The sequence below is a fragment of the Lethenteron reissneri genome, chromosome 51 (genome assembly GCF_015708825.2).
Source record: "Lethenteron reissneri isolate LAM-NWPU_2019-01 chromosome 51, ASM1570882v1, whole genome shotgun sequence".
In the NCBI taxonomy this organism is placed as follows: Eukaryota; Metazoa; Chordata; class Hyperoartia; order Petromyzontiformes; family Petromyzontidae; genus Lethenteron; species Lethenteron reissneri.
Window position 1 is genome coordinate 11,316,050 of NC_083829.1, and position 25,512 is coordinate 11,341,561.

At 48.4% G+C, this 25,512-nt stretch overlaps 1 protein-coding gene across 1 annotated transcript in view; it reads left to right on the forward strand.

Moving 5' to 3' along the window:
- Positions 1 to 9,284: 9,284 nt before the first annotated feature.
- LOC133355557 (uncharacterized) overlaps positions 9,285 to 25,512 on the forward strand; it is a 569,922-nt gene continuing 553,694 nt past the window's right edge. The window contains exon 1 of the mRNA XM_061572897.1: positions 9,285 to 11,190. Within this exon, the coding sequence (XP_061428881.1) occupies positions 9,285 to 11,190 (1,906 nt within the window). The remainder of the gene's footprint in view (positions 11,191 to 25,512) is intronic.

Consider the following 25,512-nt stretch of genomic DNA (forward strand, 5'->3'; position numbering starts at 1 on the left):
CAGACTTTGTGATAATGTCTGTACTTGCGCGCACAAAGACAAAGATCCCCCATATAGCCTGAACAGACTGTAGTAGCACATCCTTCTTGGCCGAGAACCCACCTATGACGCAGCTCACGAGGGGGTGGGTGGGTGGCCAGCATCACGCCCGGCAACCTTGGTCTTCCTACTGGCGATGTTTACATACCGCAGCAGGTACTAATTTTAGGCTGAGTTGACCTAGGGGTGTTGGCCGTGAGCAGGAATCGAACTCGGGCCAACCGGGTTCGCAGCGCGCCTACCGCCGCACTACCACTCCCCACGCATGCGTGCGCGCACACACGCACACAAGACGGTTGTATTAAGCCATACACGGATCGTGAGCATATAGACGATATTATTGATGCATGTACATATGCAACATTGTCCCGCTAAGTCAGAATTAATGCCATTTGCTGGGCGTATTGAATTATAGAAATGATTGCGGGTTATTTTTCCCACTTGAGCAATAGAGTGTACGTTTGCATTCCATCCTTGCCCCGGTGACGTCCGCATTGCGCTCCGGTGTAATTTGCTCGCCTCGTTATTTATTATCCCCCACGATTACAGCTAATGACAATCGGTGCTCCCGCAAATCCATCACGCGGCGCGACTCGATCCATCACCGGAAATCCCGCCGCGTGGAGCAAGAAGAGCGCTGCTATTCGATGGGGAATCGCTTGCTCTCTCTCTTCGGACCATTACGTTGTGCTAATTATACTATTCAATGAGTCTGACCGGTGCCACTCACAGCAGACTCACTCTGGATTTGTCCAGGGAGGTTGTTGCCTGCAGTGTTGGGCGCATCAATTTCACAGTGTAGTCGTACTGCTGCTCTGTACCTCTGTGGGCTTTGCCTGGTAGGATGGGCATGGTTTGGTTTTATTTGTGTGTGTGTTTGGGTGGTTTGTTCACCTTTCTTATACTTTGCACTACTTGCGTGTTTTTGTACTGTTTGTTGTTGTAACGCTCTTACCCGCCCCTATTGGACATCTGTAAAAAACGAGCTTTATAGCTCATCGGATTCCTCCTGCAGTCTAAATAAAGATTCTGATTCTGACAAGGTGATATCGAGCAGGTAGCTCTGTGGGACCGAGTGCCCGACTGACGACATTGGAAGGATGCGAAGTTTAATTCCTGGCTCGCAGGGAAGACGAACATAACATGGGTGCCACTTAGGGGGAAAGTCGACGATATTTTTATTTTATTTTATCTGTTTATATTTTTTATTTGATTTTCTTTTTTATATTTTTTATTAGATTTTGTTTTTCTGTTTGATTTTTAAAAAAATGTGTTTGATTTACATTTTTATATATTTTTGTATACAAATTTTTGATGTTTGATAAATAAATTGTTTTGATATGTTATTTATTTATTTAATTTTTTATATATTTTTTGTTTCTTTTTATTGACCGCAGCTATAGGAATGTGGAATTTTCATCACAGGCTAAGGACTGTGTCCAATACGTGTTTGACTATGAAGGAATAATAATATTAATTGCTGTGTTATTCTTAATTCACCAAGGAATATCGTAATGAATCTCGATTATATTCTAATAATAGGATCCTTATGGAAATATTTGACAATTATTAATTGGATGCTCTTTCATATATATATATATACCAGTGTACTATATTATGGCACTGGGACACTAATGCACCATATTTATAAATGGACTACCCAATATATGTTCAGATGTACAATGTTCAGATGTACATAGACATATCTGGAAGTAGTTCATAAAAACTCAACACATTAACCGTTGACGATTTTTCACAGTTTATGAATACGTAGATTTTTTTTACAAATTATATCAGTTACTTGTGCTTGTGCACCACTTCCCAACGCACCAAATAATCCATGCGTGCATATATACACACACGGTCAGATGCGTTGAGATGTGCACGAGCTGCACGCATTAAACCATGACACCTTATCGCGCGAAATCCTCATTCATGCGTCCATAACAATCTTGACGCGTTACGCCATCCCGTGGATTGTTGACAACTCGGGGCGATGATGATGACATGCATATATTTTTTGTTTACGCCGCAGTCGCGGGAGTGCCGGCGTTGTGGCTGACACTCGCGGACGTGTCCGCTCGCCTCGATGGCCGCGCTGTCACGCACGGCCTCACCCGCCGCTCTCGGCGCCCCGACGGGAAATTGGCTTCACACAGAAGCCCATCCCACCCCATGCATCGACTCCACAGCCTGGCCGTGGCATGCATCGACTTTTATTTGTTCCAATGTCTCTCGGGGTAAAAAAAATAGATACGTCATCAAGGTTAAGCCACGGGGTTTTAATCTTGACTCCTGTTAACGGCTCGTTTTGGAACCAAAAATTACGAATTATTTTTTGACAACGGCAGGTCAAAGTGAAAGCTTCCTCCCGCTAAAAACAAAAAAATCACTTTACGCAGTGCTCATCGCAATTAACGGCCCTGAGCCAGTGGTGGAAATTCCACGTTCCTATGGTAAAGAGCAGTTTGTTCACAGGACAACCACTACTGATGTGCCACAAAGCGGCTACTCGTCGTTTTGACCCTGTAGGGATTACGGGTCAACGTGACTTCCTCATTGCACATCGCGGCGTCCCCCAGGATTGGGTTGTTAGAGTGAATAGTGACCGCCCTTCCCTCTCCCCTGCTCCCTCTATCCCCTCACTTAAGTTATTCCTCCATCACCTTCCCCATCCCCACGTGAGAGTACAAACACCGAAGCTCGCGGTCCCCGCTCGGTGGTGCGGCAGCAGCGAGCAGCCCAGTCTCCCCTCGCCCTACGTCGCGGTTCGCGCTCTGTACCGGGCCCCGACTGAAACACAGTAATACAAGCATGAACAACAAAACAGTGAATAGTCAAAGAGGAGGGGATGATTTAATGAGATAGATTAAAAAAACTGAACAATGTTTCACATCTCATTGTTTGTATATATGTCAACTCATGAACACCAGGAGATGCATTCACCTTTAAAGAGCTCTCACATATCTACAAATATACAGCGGGGGCGAATGGCTGCATATTTATGGAAGGTGTACATCATTGCCTAGTTCTACACGAACTTGCTATCTGCTATGTTGTGTATCCGCGAATCGCATTTGAAAATCTACGCGACTGAATCGAGAGAAAGTGCTGAATGAGCACACCCAGAGCCGTGGAGCCACACTTACACATTTCCCATACAAGGTGACGAGAGTACATTGACCCTCTTGCATCTCACCAGTGCCAGATTACCCTAGTAGCAAAGGTAGCTACATATTCTACGGGCCCTGCGCTAAATGTTTTCAAGCTATCAATTCTGATTCAGTGATTCTGCACTTGCTCTATTACTATAGTACTATACCGCCTTCAACTTTATGAACGACTGGATGTTTAAGGTTCGCGATTTGTCGTATTATCTGCCTGAATAGCAAATGAAAAAATACAATTACTTTACTATGCAAGTAAAAAATTTGTGTTTTAATATTTACGTGTTTTTTTTAATTTAGGGCCCCTTTATAACATGTGCTACAGGCCCCGAACTAGCTTCATCGGGCACTGCATCTCACCATCATGAGTGCCATGGTGGCTAGGAGATGTTAACTACCTCGCCTAGTATGGAGGCGCGCGTGGGTTCGATCCTGACCCTGACGCCTGTATATTTGGAGTTTGCATGTTCTCCACATTTAGAAACATTCGTTTTGACTCTAAACAAATGTTATACTCTAAACTTAATAGTATTTGGCTGCTATACATTTCCACATGATAAGCCACTTCGTTGAGCAATAATTTGTGGCCAGGTCGCTTCTGAAACAGCTATATAGCTCAGTGGGCCTTACCTGGTAAAATAAAAAAATAGTTTTATAGTTTAAACGCCACCACATGCAATGCTCAAATCCAGGTGAGATCCTCCTATTCACATTATTGAGATCATAGATGCTCAGTATTAACACATTCACAGACGAGTTTCCATCCTGTTATATGCAATAAAGAAGTCATCTTATTTGCGATCAATCGCTGACTTGTGCACATAAAAGACGAGACAGATCCCCCATGTAGCCTTAACAGACATTCGGGGTGACTGCTGTTAGCGAGCATCTACGAAGGCCGGCAGGGCAAATGAGGTGGTGGGTGGCCAGCACCACGCCCGACCGCCTTTGTCTCTGGAGTGGCGATGTTTACACACTGCACCAGGCACTAATTTGAGACCGAGTCGACCTAGGGGAGGCCCAGGACCTTTTTAAATAATTGTCACTGGTATTGGCCATGAGCAGTAATCGAACTCGGCTGTAGCGGGGTTTATAACGCAACGTACAAACTCGTGCGCCACTGCTCCCCACACTCACACCCCTGCCAGGCATTATTTACAAATCTTAATGCTAACTTAATTGCCATTGTATTAGAAAATGTATGGAAAACGTGATAAGCGGAAATTCTTTCAAAAACCCTGCAACATTATAACATAGGCATTTCATTTGCTTTTACCTGCTTTAATTGCTCCCTAAGGTTTGTGTTTTTTTTTCACCTGTCTCTGTGAATTATTTGCGGAGCTGATCCGAGGATAATGGGACGGACAGCAGATAAGACAGCTGCGGATAAGGGAGCCCGGCCTTGCTCTACAGCGATAGGCATCCGTATGAATCCTGAGAGAACAGAGAGTGGAAAAACAACCATCAACACATTCGACTATAGATTTAAAATGTATGCAATAGACTGTAGTACTGGAAGCAACTTCACTCAACGCATTCATCAATATGACCGCGCCTCAGAGGGAGAGATATTCAGAATAACGGACGACGTTTTTTTTGGCTGACAGAGAAGATCTGTAATCAAACCTGGCAGAAGTGGCCGTCAGGTTCAATGTGTGAATCCCTGTCCCTTGTGAATGCTGTCTCTAACTTTGTTACCTGATCCTGCATGCAAAACTGAGCAGCGCTGCATTAGGAGAGAAATATCTGTGTGTGTTTTGCGCGGGGAGTTTGTAGACACCGCGATTGCAAGCGTGGATGAGTGGGGGGGTGGGAGACAGGGGTCTTGTCAGGCTTGTGATTGATCAATAACCCAAACGCTTGCCTTGGCATTAGTGCACCATGCCTAGACCAAGGCTCCGATACAATACAGAAAACTCCATCTCCTCAATAAATCCTCCATAGATATTTGTTAATGTTCCGCCCTACAGAGAGTTTGCACTTTGTCGATAGCTGACAAATCAGTATTTTTTTACGGGCGGCTGGGCAGCCGGGCGGGTTAGAGAATGCGAATCGCTGAGCCACTTTCTCGGGGTCGATGGTTTGATTCCCACTGCCGTGGCCCTGTAACAAAAAGCCACGGAGCTTTTAGAGCTTGATTTGAAGCTTTCGTGACTGCGGGAATCCATACTCTTTGGTTCTTTCTGTAAAGTCACGTAGGTATAAAATAAAATAAATCACGACGTTTCGGGCGCAACACAAGCGTCCGTCATCAGGTGGGAAAGCACGGTCTGCTGCTGAGGCAGGCTGTTTTTAAAACAGAATATCGTTTTTAGAGCGTTTCACAGAGTGCTATGGTGAGAACGCAATTACAGTAATGATGATAATACGTAAATATTTACAGCCATTTGTCAATCGAGAAGACCCATTAATTGATGTGTTCATTATTACTGTGGGTGCTGTCGGTGATTTGAATACTTTTTAACGTCTAGCCAGTTGAGTAAGCACCGTGGTGCAGAGAAACTCGCGCGCGCAAGGCCTCGAACCAACTCTCGTTCGGTGGTTCCATGATGCCTACAGACAATGCTGCCAGGCTCAATAGATGACGTTCCGCTTCGTGGGAAGTCGTGGCACAGGGTTCCACCCGGTGTTAGACAGCAACACCATCAGGTCCATCGGGTCTCGTCGAAGTCACGAGCTCTTCTCCGGTGTAACCATTTTGTTCACTGCAAATTGGCGGAAAAAAGGCAGTCCCCTGCCGACACCGAATTCACCTCGGGTCTTCAATTAGAATAATGCTTAGTAATAATCAAAAGTTGACATTATTTACAATAATCACCGTTGCCTTCTTGTAGACTGCTGCGGTAAATGCTGTTAGCTAATCCCCACAGAGACCGTAAGGGCTTAATCTTCTTGGTTCTTTCGTGTAAAGTCACGTAGAAGGGAAATAATAAAATAATATTAAGAAAACATAATAAAATAAAATTCTCACGACGTTTCGGCCACAACGCAAGCAGCCGTCCTCAGGTGAAGAACAGGGCTGTCTTTCCGACAGCCGACAGACCTTTGTAATTTTTTTGCCTCAACTTGCACCTAGCCTGGCACAAGCGCCGTGGTGACGTGACCACCACTTAGTGGAGAATGGCGGTTGTTGTTGTTGTTTGTGTGTGCACGCGTGCGTGTGACTGCATGCACAATCCAAGCCCCGGTGGGCAATGTTACAGTTCATTTACAGCGCCACGGGGACAAGTCAAGTGGGCCATCTGTTTCGGCTCCCGAGAGACGGCTCGCTCCGACAGTGACGATGGCACCGACGAGAAATATCGGGTGCAACGGGTTGATGGAGTGTTCGTGTGATCTCTCACAGCTATTTACGTTCATACTCCTTCTACCCTCTCCGTGCGGCTGATGTTGATGTAGAGCAGCAGCTGTAATTTTACATTGAGGTGGTCGAGAAGGCGGGTGATGGTGTCAGGAGCAGAGCCGAGTGGTTGTGTGCGTCGCTGTCGTGGCCCCATCATCCTTCGAGTATTTCCGTGAAGCGGGGCATTGAGGGCGTTTGACGTGCCGTGGCCCGTTCTGCCGGAGAGTTTTTAACATTCAATTTGTTCGTCGTCAACTAATCCGTATCCGCCTGGGATTGTGCAGCGGATGTGGTTTCTGGTTGTGGCTCCAGGAGCTTCGTGGAAGGTTGCAGTCGGGCAGCTTCTGCGTCAGATCGTGTGGCTGTGACTTCTCGTGAGCGCCGTTCGGCTTCCTTAGCACCATCGAGGTTGACGTCGTTATGGTTCAAGATGTTTGTTTGCGGAACTGCGGTCATCCTCGCGGCAGCGGCTTCTGGCTGGGCCATCGAACAAAGGCGGTGGTCACCGCATCGCACGGCGCTTTCAGATGCGCTTCTGCGGCCGTCTGGAATGCTCTTCCCATATTTGGAAGCCACTTGACCTGTGCACTTTGAAATCATCTAGATTTTCAACTCATTTCTTTAGAACTGCTTTTGGTGTTTAGTTTGTTATCCTTCCCCCGTACCTCCGATGAGCAAAGTTGGCTACGTACGGTGCAAAAGAAGGTCAACATACACACATAACATGATACTGTATTTCACGATTACTTTTGTGGTGATTCACATTTGTGCACGGGCGGTTAGTGCATAATTGCGTGAACACGGAAGGTGCGATGATATTACGCTGCATAATATTTCGTGTACTAATAACAACACCGCACAATTGTCTGGCAAGTTTGTGGCCAAGTCTGTTTTTGTTCCGATTTGCATTAATTAATGTATTTCATTAAGTGTCACAGTTGCCCTTTGCTGAGCGTGGGAGCTGGGGCAGAATCAGTTTTTTTTTTCATTTCCATGACAGGTAAACACGTGGCATGCGGTGGTTTAGATTCACAGTGGTTTCTAATATCCCACATAAGTAACCTGGCCTTGAGGTACCCAATAAATTAAAAGTACATCTTTGTACGAGTGTGGGCTCGTGACGTTATTATTATTATTACATGAAACATTGTGCAGGAAATGTGGCGTATGGATATTTAAATATACACGTCAACGCAGAGACTGAGAGAAATGCGAAGTGATTGATAATTAACATAATTTGTCTCCTGTTGAAACGAAATCTGACAGCAATTACGTTCGAGCCGAGACTGAAACGTGTGCGACTTGCGCACGCTCTTCAGAAGAGACGCTACAATCCGCGGGGTTAATAAACGCTGCCGCTTGCAAGCGGACGTAGAAATGACACTTTTGGGTGTTATGAATATTAACATCCAATATATGTAATGGAAAAAAGAACTGCGTTTTTTAAAATGGGTACGAACATCTGCGGATAGAGAGCGGCGGTGTTCTGAGCGACGTGTTAGGGGTAGGATTGAGAGCGCGAGAGACGGCCACTGAGGATCCTTTGCGACGACTCACGAATGGTCATTTTCTTGGTTCTTACGGTAAAGTCACGTAGTAGGGAAATAATTAAAAAACATAATTAAATGCAATTCTCACGACGTTTCGGCCACAACGCAAGCAGCCGTCCTCAGTTGAAGAACAGGGCTGTCGGAAAGACAGCATTCAGACGCTGTCTTTCCGATAGCATTCAGACGCTGTCTTTCCGATAGCCCTGTTCTTCACCTGAGGACGGCTGCTTGCGTTGTGGCCGAAACGTCGTGAGAAATGTATTTAATTATGTTTTATTTTTGTATTATTTCTCTTCTACGTCACTTTACCGTAAGAATCAAGAAGATGAATCCCTCAAGTCACGAAAGCTTTAAATCGAAATTTATTGGTCATTGTTTAGTGCGTTTAGTGTGCTGCTTGCTGGCATCACGGCATGTTAATATCCATTTACAATCAACTAATTCTGGACTCTTAAAAAAGAAGAAATTTGTATTTATATATATAAAGAAATAATGCTGGTAATTATCGAATGTGGCTGAAGATGACACAATTGCTACACTCTAAAATGAGGCAATGTCTCTGAACCATACAGTGTCTTCTCTGCCCTGAATATGCATCTGTGCATGTGTTTAAAAGCATTCCTCTGGCAAGGAAAATGTATCAACACTGTGTGTACGATTGATGTCTAAAGTATGAGCAGCTTTTAAAAGGCTTGTGATGACAATGAAGACAACGGACTCAAGGTCCGTCTATCTGCTTTTGTTTTTCACAGCGTTCGTTCATGAGCAGCGTTCGTCTGACGGTGCAACCCTCCCCGGGCCATGGAAGCTATTCCAGCATCACCGCTCCTTAGCCGAGGTCTCCAGACGCTCCAGAAACGACCAGGAGCGGCTCAAAGCCCCCGAGCTCCCACGTCGCCCTCCCCGAGAGCATCTCCTTCACAGCCGACGCCACCGCTCGCTCAAGCGTCACCAGCGCAAGCCGTCTTAGGACCGATGACACCACCACCGCTGGCACAATTGCCTCCGACGCCGCCGGCTGAGCGTCCAATGGCAGCATCGCCAATTGTGCTGAACAAGCCACCGCCGTCGCTGTGGTGGCCGTTGCTTCAACTAATGCCGGCATCAATGCCGACAGCGCCAAGGTCATTTTCAAGTAAACCGACTCCGCAAATACCGTCGCTGCCACTCCCCCAAAAGCTGTCGATGACCTCGGCTTCCGAGCCTTCACCGCCCGTGCTGGCTACGCCTGCAACGATGCCAACGGCGCTATCCGCGGCGTCCGCAGCAGCATCGGCAGCATCATCTCACGCAACTCCAGCGGGCAAAAGTGAGGCGTCGCCACCGCCGCCGGCGGCCCTGTCGGAGTCAAATCGACGGCCGTCACCTTCGCCCGCCGCATCGGCGCCGGCTCCTCCGCCGTCGCCAGCCTCCCGCTCACCGGCGCGGTCCCCGCCACGGCTCCCCGTCCCGTCGGCAAGCTCGCCGCCCGCGGGCCGCCCCCCGAAGACGCGGACGTCCGCGGCCCGGCCGCCCCCCCGCGGCCGCGCGGCGCTGCTGCCGCTGCTGGCGCTGCCGGCGCTGCTGGCGCTGATCGACCGGCGGCAGCTGGGCCCGTCGCCATGCTCGGCGAGCGGCGCCGACGCGCAGCTACACTACCGCGTCAACTACCGCCTGCGCGAGGAGAGCCCGCCGGGCACGTTCGTGGGCGCGGCGGGCTCTGACTCGGGCCTGTCGCGCGTCTCCAGTGGCCTCGACTACCGCATCATCTCGGCCGGGCCCGGGGAGCGGCGCGGCCGTCCGGATGGGGACGCGGGCGAGGGCGGCGGCGGCGGCACCCTCTTCCGCGCCGACGCCAGGACGGGCGACATCTACACGGGGGCGGCGCGCCTCGACCGCGAGCTCGTCTGCGGCCGGGACGCCGGGCGACGGCGTCTGGGCCGGGACGTTGGCCCCGGCGCGCCCGGCCCGAGCGCGGACCGCTTGGGTGAGCGCGAGGACCGGGCGGAGCCGAAGAGGTCGAGCGGAGGGGGGGCGGAGGGCGCGGGCCGCCCGGCCGGATTGCGGGCCAGGCGGGACGTCGGCCACGGGATCCGGGAGCTCGGGTGCCCGACGGGCGTGCGGCGCTCGCTCCGTTCCGAGGGCGCCGTCGGCAAGCGCTCCGGGAGGGACGCTCGCGAGCGCACGTACGGCACGGGAGACCGGAGTGAAGGTGCTGCCGGGGACGCTGAATGGGACGATTTTAACGATGATGTCAAACGGCACAACACCGTCGGCCGCAATAAAGGGAGACGTTCTGGACACAACGTCCTCGGCAGCGATGGGTTTAATAACCGGCGTATGGGGGACGAGAGCACAAGATGTCACAGTGATGCCGATGGTGCTGGGCAGCAGGTTCTCAACAAAGCCCACCCTGGGCCTTTCGTAAACAACCTCTACAGACACCGCCTTGGCCGTGACGACAATCGCCAGGCCGGAGGGCGCGCGAGCCACAGCGGCGACAACGTGGCGCACTGGCCGGCCGGGAGAGACGGCGGCGGTGGCGGCGATCGCAGAGCCAGGAACGTCACCCGCGGCCACGACAACCGGGCGCCCATCAATCGCGCGGGCCGCGGCGCACATGGCAAGGTGCGGGTCGGTCGTCAACTCGCAGCCTATGGGCACGATGACTACGACGACGCCAGCACGAGCGACAAGGACGACGACGACGACAGCAGCTGCTTCTTCGACCTGCAGATCGTCGCCACACCCGAGCAGCCGGACCCCTTTTTCGCACTCCTGGAAGCGCGCATCTTCATCATCGACGTCAACGACAATTCTCCGACGTTCTACGATGAGGACTCGTCATCCACGCTGCTGCGCGACGCTATCTTCTCGCTCGCCGTGCCGGAGAACTCCCCCGCGGGCCTCAGCCTGGCTCTGCCCCGCGCCTGGGACCCCGACGCCGGCTCCAACGGTGCCGTGAGCTACAGCCTCGACTTTGACGACGGCGACGGCGGCGGAGGCGTCGGCGGCAGCAGCGGCGGCGCCGCCAACGACGACGAGCTGGCGCCCGCGAAGGTGTTCGAGCTCCGTGTTGGACAAGAGGATGGAGGAGGAGGCGGCGTGACAAGTGAGTGCACCGCGCGGTCATCGCACATGTCCCCTTGCAGAGCGTGGCGTCCTCCTGCAGCAGAGATTTGACAGATCTTCTGTTGTCGTTTATAAATGTTTGTTGCTTAACCCTTCCCCATTCCTTTGACGTACGTGTACGTCATCGGTAAAAGGCCTACGCGGAAGGGCGTGTGTGGCACAGTTTGGCGTGAGCTATCGTAGAGTGCGGTCGTGCCGCTACCGTTCTCTGCTGTGAGTACAACGTCTTTACAATTGAAGGCGCTATGCCTCTCTAAATAAAGTTCACTGCCTGGGTGACCCATAGTGGTGATGCTACTCTTGATGCTGGTTGCCTGACCTTGGCCCATTAATCATGAATTCCAAGAATCCTAAGGATGTTGTCAGTCTGGTTCAGAGTTTCGTGCATTAGCATCGAAAGCCTTGACACTTTTAAAAGTAAGTTAAACTGTGTATTTTCGAGCCTTGCACATTAGCGCCGGACGTTAGGGATATTAATGGGGTGAGTGCGGGCCGCTCGTTTGGGATGCTACCGAGGGCCATAGGGGAAGTTGTCTACGTGCTGTGAACTCCGGGTCGTGACGGTGCTCGATGCGCGCATGCACAGGTTGCGTTGCTGAGCAACAGGACATGAGGCTAATGGTTTTGCAATCCCATCGTACTCCACCGACTGCTCTGTAAATCTGATCCCTGCGCTACGGGTAGGGCCCCCGCCTACTCTCGCCGTCGCTTGGCGAGGAAAACGAGCAACCTCCCACTCGGCAAAGGTTGATTTGGGGGGGCTCCGATAGAGAGCTTTAAAGTTGCTGCAGCAGAGAGTGTGCAGACAGCAGTCGAGTGAAATTAGAGGGGACGGGCGGGCAGCGGAAAGTCTGTGGGGAATCTTGAAGATGGGGCGAGTGCGATCCTCAAATTGATTCAGGATTGGATTAAGAGCCAGTGGAGCGATTTGAGTACTCGGGTGATGTGGTCTCGTTTCTGGGTACGGCTGAGAAGCATAGCAGCAGCGTTTCGGATCATATGGAGGGTAACGGATGATGGGTTTATGATGATGGTGATGATGGGAAGCGTTGAACATCTTGTGGAGTCGGATCAGGGGACCTGAGCTTGAAAAGCCCTACCTACTATAACAGTTTGATTTTCAGATATGGCAGTGCTCCGAGTCCTGTGGTAGCGCAGCTTGTGGTGTTTCCTCTTTAAACAAGCCACTTTTCTTTTTAGCGATAGCAGGGCAACGGAGCTACTAAATGACAATTCAAGTTAGTTGTATGCGAACATAATAAGCTGCTATTTGCCTCGTACATTATTTAGAAGGCTTTAAACAACACAAAAAAGACACACAAAATCGGGTTCGTATCGCCATCTACGCCTTTGATTTGAAGCTTCTAGATTTTGGATACGGGTCAATGGAAAATGAAAAAGAAAGAAATAATGTCGGCCTGATGGGGAAGCCAAGCTGTTGACGCCTTGAGAATAGAGACTCCGTTGACCCCGAGCAAGGGTAAGCCACGTTGACTTGGTGACGATGCCTTCTTCACCCCGCCTCTGACCCCCAGCCACGCGCGTTGATCCTCAACTTCATTTCCAGAAGAAGAAAAAATAAATCACAAAATCTTCAGGTCGCTCCGATACGACGAAGGAGCGGACCTCGGCGTTCGAAATCGTCGTCGGCTCCATTTCAGGGCGTATTGATTTTTTTTATCTCAACCGCGAAGCGAAATGGAAATGAGCGGCGGGCAGTTATGGAGGGAACGCGGTTGGCACGATGCCTGCCCATGTGCCTCGAGCCGAGCGGAATTGCATCACGAGTGAGGGATACTGTTTTTTTTTCCCTCCCCTCTTGCACGATGAGCCACCTTCAACACCCACCCCTTGCACGATGCTTTGCGTCGCTTTTGGTTTGTGTCTTTCTTCATTGTTTTAGGTTTACCCTCCGAGAATTGTGCCGCTTTCTCTGCTCACTCTTTCCGTTATTGTTTACGCCGGGTCCACTGGTGTGCTGAGCGCCGACCTTTCCAAAGGCGTACGTTGCAGACCCCTTCGTAAACGACAGAGGGTGCCGCGGATGTTGAAGGTGACAATAGTGAATGAGCGAGCCTCGGCTCGTTATGATGGTATCCATCGAGCGGAGTGTTTGTATGTACGCTACGGTTGTGTGGACAGAAGTGGGTGGTGAGGGGTTGTTGTCGTTGTTGTTGTGCATTTTGAACGACGTTAAGCACAATCGCTCACTCTCAACAGGGGATTTTGCCAGTGCAGCCCAACGACTATGGAACGCGTTGTCCTCTGATAATAAGGCAATCAGAATCTTTAGAGCCATGAAAATCTTGACTTGAAAACTCACCTCTTTAAAATGGCCTTTCTGCTGCAGTGGTTTGTACACTGCACTTTGAACATCCAGAATTAATTCCGGATCACGGCAAACATCAGTGGCGAGTGGTATCTGAACTGAACCTGAGATTCCCACCTTTCATAAACCCGCACTTGTCAACGTGTGTGAAGTCCTGCACGGTCACACCAACGCGCACGGCCGACGCGGCACTGACAAAGGGGGTTTCATCTAGAAATATATTGGCAAATGAGAGATGGCAATATTCATATTGTTATCATGTTCATTGTTGTTTGAAGCTGCTACGGCGTAGTTCATCGTTGTCGGCACGTGCTAAGCATTCTTCGAGATGCAGGCCGTGAATGGGCACCATACAGTAATGTCCCATGCGTGTAATGCACGGGCGCAATGTGTTTGATGTATGTGTGCAGCGCGTGCAATATAAGCCCGTGATGTATGCATATAATAAACACGAAGCACGTGATGCATGCGTGCTATTTTATAAATATTGTTACGTGCGACATGAAACATGCCAGGGTCTCCCCGCTAAAACGAGAAATGGGATGGAGTTCATCTTTGTTGGTGCTCTTAAGCCAGTCGTTGAAACTCCACGTTCCTCGTTCCTCTCATGAATCCCTCGTAAGAGAACGGCGCTTTTGTTGGTAGTCGATGCTGCCGCCCACCTGTTGTTATGCGAAGCCAAATCCTTGTTTCTTGTCTTTTGAATGACTCGCTCCTAGAATAGGAAAGTACATATGTATGTTGAACGTCTTTCGCACCATACATGGGTAACCGTGCTAATTGGCGGTGCGGGGAAGCACAACAATCTAAACACAAAAGCAGTTCGAAAGAAATTCGTTTTCAATGTAAATGATTTGAAAGTGTATAGCTCCAGGGGCTTCCTAATAATGGAAGGAAGAGCGTTCCAGACGGCCGCAGAAGCACGTCTGAAAGTGCGCGATGCCGTGACCGTCTTTGTCCGATGGCTCGTTAAAAGCCGCTGCGAGGATGACCGGAATTTGCATGATGATTTATGCTCCTTAACGAGATCAGCAAGGTATTGTGGTTCATTTGTGGCCACCACTTGGTGTGCAATGAGTGCCACTTCATGATGTATTCGTTCGGCAACCGGAAGCCAATGCAGCTTTGCGAGCACTGGACGGACATGGTCGGGAAATTATCACTGGAGAGAGCACCATTTCATGTTTATTCGAGAATTTACTTCGACTATTAAAAAACAATAATTGTATAGACCAGGCCAGAGCCTTGCATAAAGGTTCCAGTTTTTACGGTTTTGCTATAGCTTGATTCCGTTCCCTGCCCAGTAATCCCTATCAAGTTGCGGTGTTCACCGTGGGTATTAATACACAAGAGGAAGCCACGGTGAGCCGGTTTCATCGCACACACATCCCACATTTGAATAGAGTGCACAGGTGTGCCGATACCCAAATGAGCAGTGGGCGGTGATAATCTCAGTTAGCCATCGACAACCGGTTGTGGAAATTCGACATCCCTGCCGATAGAACAGGGGTGAGGAACCTTTTTTCTGCCAAGGGCCATTTGGATATTTATAACATCATTCGCCATACAAAGTGATCAACTTAAAAATTAACCCGTTATATTTTGTCAAACATTTAATTAACTTACCCCTAATGTGATGGCTGGAACTGCTTCTCTTTGGTGAGGCGTGTGATGTTAGCTGGTATTGATGATGTTACTACTCGCAACTGCTTTTCCAGGTTTGCTCCTCGATTTATTTAATTTCGAGTCCCGCCTGCGGTTGCCTTGGCAGGGCCACACCAAATGATTTCGCGGGCCTCATACGGCCACCCCTGCTATAGAATAATCACCTGTGATTGTCCGCATATTGTTCGTTGTTTTGTTAAACCCCCAGGGGGGAATGAAGGGTTGCATTGACCCCCCCTCCCCCCCCCCAATTAGGATATCAATTAGGATTTAAGTTACAATGCTACCTGTAACGTGACAGTGTCTTGATATTCATAACAGTGACTTCAATTTGTGGGTGCGTGCATGCGCAGGAGGGAATTGCTTTTCGCCTGCAATCCTTTGCACGTTATTTTATTTGCGTGTACGATTTCATCGTGCGGTGGTACGTGTTGCAATCAACGTGTTGTACGTACGAATTCTCCCTTATTGTCTCATCTCTGGAAGGCAACCTCGCCCGCGGTATCGCAGCGCCGCACGCAATTATTAAAATTGCAAAACTCCCCGCTTTCGACAAAGTGCCACGGCTGCAGCTAACACTCCCAGCACGTGCCGTGATGACCCTGGGTGTGATTTTTAGCTGAGCTTGGCATCGTGATCCCCCCCTCCTCCCCTCGAGGTAAGCGAGGCCGCTGCAAAATCATTACCATTAAAAATAGGTCATTTTCATACTTCACTCGGATGTAGACAATTTTACAACTGTGCAAAAAAGTGCCACGGGGAAGTCATTTCAGAGCTTGATTTCGGATGCTCGAGGTTTTCTTCATGTGCACGTGTCAACACGTGAGTGTTCACATGTGCAGGCGAGGATGCGCAAAGGATGCAACGCAAATTCACAACATCAAGAGTGAAAGCGTCGCCCAGGGTCACACAAGTCTGGTGTGTGTGTATCTCTCTTGGTGGTCCACATTTCGATGGCAGGCGTGCAAGTATATTTATTAATCGATCATCGTTAGCATCACGTAAAGCGGTGCTCACCATGAAATCGATTCTTTTTAGGAATGATGGCTGAGTCCACCCTGAACTGGGAATTCAACTTGCAACCTTCGGATTGCGAGTCCAGTGTCCAAGGGCAGAGCCACCCAGCCAGATATAAGACAACAACAACAACAACCTCCATTCGCCACTAAGTGGTGGTGACGTCACCACGACGCTTGTGCCAGGTCATGTGCACCTTGAGGCCACGTGAAGTGTCGAACGCTCGCTGGCAGGAGGTCACGGGGCAGACCCAGCAGGTGCCACGGGTCGACTGACTCAGATGATATAAGACGCAGCAGCAAGCAGCAGCAGGAGGCTCTTGGAGCCACTCTACGCTCAAACTCGGCGTCATTTCACGTCCATCACAGTGCTCTGCTAAACGTTCTTCAGGTCAATGTCTAAATCGTGTTCAACAGACGCTCGCTGCCCTCTGATCTAGCGACTGCTTGACCGGTAATGAAATTCGTTATCGGGAGAAAAAATACAAAAAGGTCAGGAATTAAAGAAGGAACGTCTCAAATGGAGTTCACGAAATTTGTGGAGGAATCTCCGCCGTTACCCGTGCAGAAAATGTTTCGTGCGTAACACGACGGTGGCTCTCGTGTGTTGAAGAGCAATGGGTTACACTTATCATTCTCAAGGAGAGGTGACTCGCTGGTCGCTGGTGCATGCGTTAGAGGAAATGCCCCTGGGCCAGATGGAATCGCGGTTGACATAATTAAGGGGATAGAACCGTATGCGAGTAAAAAAAATAACCTTGCATTTCCTCTTCGCTCTGTGCCAGAACAAATATGATTTAGAGCCCCTCAGTCATGGAGTGATGCCTATTTTATTATTATATATAAATGTTAAGTTATACTAAACAGATGTGTATAATTATCGACCTGTCACCTAGCACACATAAACTCATTACAAGGTCATAGGCAACATGATACATGCCACGGATGCAAACTATTGATGTGAATAACCATAATTTATCCCCCAAAAATATATAATACAATGCTTAACTATTGTGTACTGGGTTTTTTTTGCATTGTTATATATATACTATCATTATTTATATTCTGGCTGTTTCAGTGTTATGCCATGAGATGTAAAAAATCATTCTGGAATTTTAGCAGCTGAGTATCACATTCCACAGAAATGGGGCTTCAAAAGATGACTTCAAAGTCACTTTAAGAGACCTCTAGCGCAGATTCAGATGGTGCGCTTGTTTTTAATCTGGAATGCATTTTCGAAAGCATGTCATTTGTGCGAGGAATTCTGCAAATTGTGGTCCTCAAAGCAGATCGAAGTGTAAAGGAGTTCCAGCTAAAAAACTAAACTATAGAAAAGTAAATCTTGACTTGAAGCTTTCGTGACAGCAGGAATTCATATTCGTTGGGTCTTTCGGTAAAGTCACGTAGATAGGTTGAAAAAAAATTACAAAAAAACTACGACGTTTCGATCACAACACAAGAGATAAGAACATCAAGCCACGCACTCCCAGAAGGCCATGTGGCTGATGGGATGTGTGACAAAGAATGTAAATATATTTTTTATATGTAGAGTGAAGGACAGCCATGTGAAGAAGGCTGTATTTTCCGCTTATTTATCAGGATGTGAGTCAAATCACACACTGCTGCCGGAAACAGCTCAACGCCCCTACCTGACTGTAGAATTATTATTTTTAAAACGCCATACCGAAATGTATAAATAAATAAATTATATTGAACGCTGCATTATTCAGTGTCCAACTGCACGTGATGTTTTGGTTTTTGTTGATGCTAAACAGTAGCCACTGTCACTGGGTCTGTTCTTCAAAATGTGTCGCGTATGTTGAGCGGCGACCAGTTTTGATCTTCCGCCGAAGCTCTTGGTCCACCCTACACCACGTGGTCCACTCTACGCCACGTGGTCCACCCTACGCCACGTGGTCCACCCTGCGCCTCGTGGTCCACCCTGCGCCTCGTGGTCCACCCTGCGCCTCGTGGTCCACCCTGCGCCTCGTGGTCCACCCTGCGCCTCGTGGTCCACCCCGCGCCACGTGGTCCACCCCGCGCCACATGGTCCACCCCGCGCCACATGGTCCACCCCGCGCCACGTGGTCTACCCCACACCACGTGGTCCACCCCACACCTCACGGTCCACTGCACAAACCATGGCAGGTGCTGATACCTGATGATGCGCAAGTGGAAAGTTAAAAACTCTCCAGTCGGAGTGTGCGACTGTGGTGATCCAGAACAGAACTTACAACATATAACGACGCAACGTCCGATCCACAAATACGAAGGAGACATCACGGCGATGCACTCCGCTGTTGACGCAGTTGTCTGGGCTTGACCGCCTGAATGTGAGATTGTAGTCGTTCCTCTGCGTTTACATCGGCAGCCTTAAGACGAGAAGAAGAAGAAGCGGCGACCAGTAATGGAGAGCGAATCGCTCTGCCATTTACCGCATCAGAAACCCCCCGAACCGGCAACTGAGTGTCTGCGTCACGGCAGGGAGCAGATTCAGCATGGAGACAACGCCACGGGGCTCCCCCAAGAACGAGTTTCATGACCCCCCCCCCCCACACTCTCACCGTGCGTGCTCCCAATTGTACATTCGTAATTGACCCCGGCCACTGTTATTTACATGCCCAGAGGTAGGTTTGACTGGAATAAGTGAATCAACCCAATTATTATTTCCCCGTAAAAAAATTACCCACTGAAGACTCGGCCGACACTAAAGCGATTACACCTAAAGAGAACAATTTTGTCCCGATTAAGAACACGAACCTCGAGGTAGGATAGGTTATATCGCTAGCGGGGAGTATAAGAGGTAGTCAGTGGCTCTAGTCGAAAGTCAAAGTGATTTCCTGCTCAAGCGAGCGTTGAGGCGCGAGTGCTCATCTCATGTAGAGCCAGCGGTGGAAATGTCACGTTATTTTAGTGGGTTTGAGTCGAGATGTTGTATTTTATTTATATCAGCAAGGACGGGCACGATTTCCTGTTAGGCTGAATTTCACGGGCGTCCCGCGAAATTAGCCTTATATGCGAACACCACTTTTCACTTCCCCATAAAGTGGTACTCATTTTAACCATCGCGGAAGGATGATGGGCTGGGTCAACTCCCAACCAGGATTTGAAACTCCTGTAATGGTGGCATTAGCCTCCAGTCAATTCACCTTCCTGTGTATGTGCGTTGAACTTCTTTCGCACTGTACGTAGCCGACCGTGCTAATCAATTACGTTAATCTTTCCGTGATAGTTGTTGCTAAGAAACAATTTGTTGTTTTTTGTGTCATTCAACTCCAAACACGTATGTTTATTAAACAAACACGTATGTTTATTAAACAAACACGTATGCTTGTTTAACAATCATACGGAGGACGGATAATTGAAATTGAAGCGGTTTGATTTGCCGAGCAAACGCTTGAGTTTCAATCTGCTTGGCTGGCAAGGTCTAATCAATCGCCATTAAGTATTGTTGTGGGATTGTTTTGCCTTGCCTATGGGCGCCTGCACATACGCACGTGCCGTTACAGCGGAAGCACACACGCCGCAGCACGATGCAACCTGCGCTATCACTCTTTCATGTTGTCACCGTTGACCCGGCTCCAAGGATCCCCATTACTCCAGCACAAGACTATCAAACCGTTCGGGTTGAAACCGGAGACGACACGAAGCTGCATTCGCGAGAGACCACCGTTAGAATACGTTCCGGGAGTCAAAACGATTTCGCTGCATGTCATCACGAGACCCTGTCGATGCTTCGAGGGCGCGCAAAATTGCGATTCGCCTCGGGCCTTTTGAGGGTTGAGAAAGGCTGCAGGGAAAGAAAGGTGTCTTCCCAAACAAGCGCATTGGCACATTTGTTTAGCCGCCCCCAACGCAGACGGCGGATGTAAACATGCCGCTGGGCAGACGTGGTGGGTGCACGCGGACCCCAGACGGTTAAAATCCTCAAACCTATTAAGTAATATGAGAATAAGTTTTCGCCTTTTTTTGGCAACAAAACAGGTGTTGAGTTGTTAAAACACCAATCTGAAACCTGAAGAAATAGTTCACTCATTCATAACGATCAGAGTTTTTAGGGAGTATTTTCGTCGCAATTTGCGAACACGTTTCAGGTCGGGAATTTAATGTTTTTGTTTCAATGTACATTCGTAGCAGTTCCGTCAAAATGTACAATGCGTACAAACTGAAAAAACATTCATGATTCTTAGCCACACAATTCAATGCGTGTATTGTGAGCCTAATGGTCAACGTTAATTGATGAATCAACGCCTCGTTATATTACCTTTAATAATAATAATGACACAGGAAAAGCTCGCCCAGCGTGGCGTTATCAGACGCGTGTTTCAGCTCTACACGGTTTGACGGCGCTGAGAGGGGCGCCACATCCATTGGGCGGTGTGAACGAATCGACCGTGGGAACGATTTATTTACCGCGCGTGTTTTTGCGTGATACCGTGACGCACGCTTAACACGCAACAGCGGCACGAGGCAAACTGCTCGCGCATTGCCGCGTGCATCTGGCCGTCCGGTCGTTGAGGACGTCAGTCAATACGTGCGCCTAGATGGCGAATCCCATCGACGTTCGAGTGGCTAAGTTAAGGGGCGAGCGTCGGGATGGCAATTCAGTGTCGGGCGCGAGTTCCACGGTGCGGCAAGAGTCGTGGAGACACGGGGGGTTTTCTTTCGTGGTGGAATTGAAAGATGACGAGTGTGCATACACGTGAGGAATTGCGAGCGACTCGGCATCCTTTACCTCAACAACAAGAGTGGAAGTCACGTAGAAGAGGGGAGGGGGTGATCATGTCAGGACCCAGGAACTCAACCATGTTTGTCGCACAAGGTCTATTGTTTGTCCAACACGGCATTTCCCAGTAACGTAACCCCCACGTTCTGCGAGGTCTGCCTGTAACCGTACTTAGAATTCCGAGCACGTGCATCATGCACACTGTGTGATTGCCTCCGCGGAATCAGAGTTAGAAGTTAATTTCCCCACGTGAAGTCCGTAGAGCTGTACAGCCCTCAGTGGGCAGACAGCAGCGGCAGTGACAAAGTGTGCCATCGTATTCGAACGGCATCGCGTTCTTAACTGGTAGGTTTTTTGTTCACATTGAAAAAAAAAAACCTTTAACTGGCTTTTACAAGGTGGTAGCGGTGCCGTAGTGGTTTGCACTACCTCACCTGGTATGCAGGAGTTTGTGGGTTTGATCCCGACCCTGACGGCTGTATAATTGGAGTTTGCATGTTCAGTCTGTGGTGACGGGGAATTTTCTCCGGGTCTTCTGATTTCTTCCCCCCCCCCCCCCCACATTGGCTGCTATAAATGTCCACGTGACAAGCCACTTCGTTGTGACCAGGTCGCTTCTGAAAAATAGCTACAAAGCTCAGTGGGCATTACCTGGTAAAATAAAACATTGTTTAGTTTTCGTTTAAATTGTAGCAATGACTAACATCAGCGGCGAGTGATATCCAAACTGGTCCTGAACTCCCCTTCATTGAGCAGCGTGGTGAAGCAGCCTGATCAAACGGCACCTCCAATTTTCCCGCACCTCCTATTAGTACGATTGACCACGTACGGTGCAAAATAAGTTCTACATACATACATACATGCAAACATACATACATACATGCAAACATACATACATGCAGACATACACCCATGGCTAACATTGTGTGTGGAAGCCTTCATCCAGCTCTGGATTGACAAAGGGCCATACAATATTCATATTATATCAAAAACTATGGATAGGGACCTTTATTCTCTCTGGGACACAACTGCATGCTATGAGCTTCGAATTTGGTGTCATCATAATTCGGGGTAGGTCTCGTAAATTAGAACCTCAGTGGCGTACGGATGCAGTAAACGTGCAAGATGGTCAGCAGTATCTTCCTGCTGGAGAAACTAAAAAACAATGGAAGGGATCGTGTGGCCAAGTGAGCTAATGTCCTTGTCACAATCCTGACAATGTACATGTCAGGAACGTGACAAGCGGTTGCCTGTGAACGTGCTTCACCAATGTGTCATCTCGAGGTGGATGGATGGCTCGGAGTAGTCATGTGTGTGTCGGAGAACTGAGGCGACACCGTCGACTTGCTGGATTTCAAATGGCGATGACCGCCTGGGGTTCAAAGACATCCCTCCCTTACTCCGGCCGCCTTCGGCCTGGTAAGTGTGTGCAGTTACGACAGGGGGAAAAAAAACACATTGCCGCATTCGATAAAGCATTTCATTCGGCCGGGGGCCAGATCATTGGGCTGAATTTTGAAAAAAAATAAGTACAGATCAAAAGACTCGGTTCACATGTGCACAGTTATATAATGTAGGTATGCAATTGTGCAATTTGCTATTTTCATGATTTGCTTACATTTAATATACTTTGCACTCCCACTGCTCAATGTCTTTCTTTATTTTTGTCTCGTTTGTTGTTGTCACTCGCTGAGCCGCCCCTGCTGGGCATTTGTCAAAAAGAGCTTCATAGCTCATCGGATTCGTCCCCTTGCAGTCTTCGTAAAGATTCTGATTCTGAATTTGTTCATGACAGGGACCTAATGGAGCGATGTCGGGGAACAGTTACGTGATAACCCTTCTGCAGTCCTTCCACACAACACGTGTACAATACGTGCGCTTTTCTTCGAGTCTCGAGATGACACTTTAAGTACTTTCGAGCCTGGGCGTGATGAAGCTGTGCCGGGACGTATCTGCGGTGGCGCATGCGATGAAATACAGCTCTCTGCGGCAGGGTTGGTCGATCATGCAGATTTCATCATGTGAGGCTGCTAACCTCTGGGCTGCGAGGTGGCCAGTAAATCAACGTGAAGTCAATAAAGGAAGAGTGGCCCTGGTGCTCAAGCGGATTGTGAAGCGGCGCTCATTTGCTTCTCGTGGCGCCGGGGCGGTGGGTGGACATTCCACTTTGCTAAGGTTTAGCAAATGGCAGCGGAGCCATTTGACCGGCAGGATACAATAAGAACAAGTTCGGTTTCTGACCTGTGTGGGCAGATTTTTTGTTTGGTGTCATTCCTTCACATGCCCGTGCTTTCGACCAGGTTCTTTGAGTTCTAATTATGAAGAGAGAAAAAACGATCACGCCTTTTGGCGTCATCTGGTTCAACACCAATGGAGACTAGGCTCTAAGGAAAGCTGTCTCGGGTGTGGACCAATCGACTTCAAGGACAGTGCATATCATTATCATTATCAGAGTTGTTTCTTTTTGTTTGCATTTTGCCTGCTTGTGTTGTGGTTATTGCAAACATGACCCCTTGTATAAAACTGTCAGTTTTTGTACCAGTTGAAAAGGTAAAAACCTATTACTATACTAAAAAAAAGATCGTTTGTATTTTTGGCTACACTAATTTTAGCCAAATTGGGTGGCTTTTATCTCTCAGCCCCACGTATGTACAGGATATAAACAGCAACAACATTGCCTTTTTTGATCAATTTAATCCGTCGGTGACCACAGCAAAACTGTCCTCTTTGGTGACTGAGATTAATCGAGACAGCCTCATCTCCAGTGCGTGAGAATCGCCATGGACTGGGAGGCTATCTCTAAAGTGTCTCTGTGCAGATTTGTGATGGAGGTTTGTCAATGGTATTTGGGTAATCTCTGAGATTGGAAAAATAAATTAGCAGACCATACACATCCTTCACATATCTGAAAATATCCGGCAAATTTTTTTAGTTTTTCGATTAAATTTTCAAGTAAAAGCGAACGCTCTTCATGATGAAAACAGACTTTAATGTACTGCAGTATAAGTGCTCCTAAAAGAAGAGAAAGCAACGGCTTACACACCTGAAATAAACCAATTCAATTGCATATCTTTCATGGAAACGTCTTAAGAGCACATTGAGATTCATGATCTGGTTTGCAAGGTGAGCCTGTAGAACGCCTGTCGTTAAACAGGAATCGTTATCATTATTAGCATTGGTATTAGTCTTGTTATTCGTGTTGTTTTTAGCGTTAATACATTTGCGCGTGATTTTCAACTGTTGGGATTTGTGTTTGTCGGCCACGATACAGGCCATTAAAGTCTGCGTCAGATGCCGCGTTCGGTGAATCTGCGGGGAACTCGCCGACAAACTGGCAATCGCGAGGCCGACTCTTGGGCATTGCTCACCAGTGGGCTTCTCGCGTGCCGCAACACAACTGCAAAATAGTTTTGTGAATACACGTTGAATATAATAATGTTTTCTTTTTTTAACCCATTAAAACGCAAACATGATACTCCGATTCATGGGACCTTCCCTTGCCAGTATCAAAATATAAGAATAGTTTTCTCCTTTCTTGCAATAAAACAGGAGGTGTTGTGATGTTAAAACACCAAACTGAAACCTTTTGCAAGCAATCATGTCTACATGAACCACATACACTCGTGGTGAACATGCAAACAAAAAACAACAACAAAAGGCAGACATCATTCCATGCAAAAGGTTTCTGTTTGGTGTTTTAATATCACAACACCTCCTGTTTTATTGACAGAAAGGAGAAAACCTATTCTTGTATATTACTCTGAATGTAAACTTTACACATGATCCGCTTGTAGGATTCGTCTCGCAACATACATACTGCAGTGGGAAATCTCTTTCTTATTTTTGTTTCCTCCCAACTTTGCCCTTGTCTCCTGGGAATAAATGTCCTTGGAGGGGGAGGCAGGCGTCGTAGGGGTGAGTGGGCGTCTGGGTGAGGTAGCAGGGGGAGGGTGTTAAATTTGACGCCTCTGCAGCTTGCGTAAGTGGAACTGTAAGTGGAACCCTGGGTAATGACTTGATTGGAAAAAAACGTAATAGGATTTTGAGAGGCACATCTCATAAGCCTAGCCTAGGGTGGCTGTGGTGGTCACTGTGTTGGCGCCTTTGCCACTGAGATTGCACAGTTTGATTTCAGCAGCTGCTGAAGAGAAATATGAAAGTGACCGTCCACTGGTCAAACAGACGTGAATAACTCCGGGACATTATTCACAAGTTTAGATCACTGTAAGCCAATGTCAAATGGGTGTACATTTTTTACTTTGTAAGAATTATTGTGCGTCTCACCAGACTCTAACATGGGTCATAATGAAATAAATAAAATAGAATTGTAAATGTCCTTGCACCGCCGTACATTAACACAGAAAACCCCTCGCACTTATTGTGGCGGAGGTTTCAAGATGCAATCTTGCTCAGTGTTAGACTCAGCCCAGCATGCTACGCGAGTTAATGAAACGCGTTACCACGTTTGTGGGAAATCGCCAGGGGGGGGTTCTCTTTTCGAAACTGGTCCCACCATATGAATGTGGAGTTTCCACCACGGAGATTAACCCTATCCCATTGGTCATT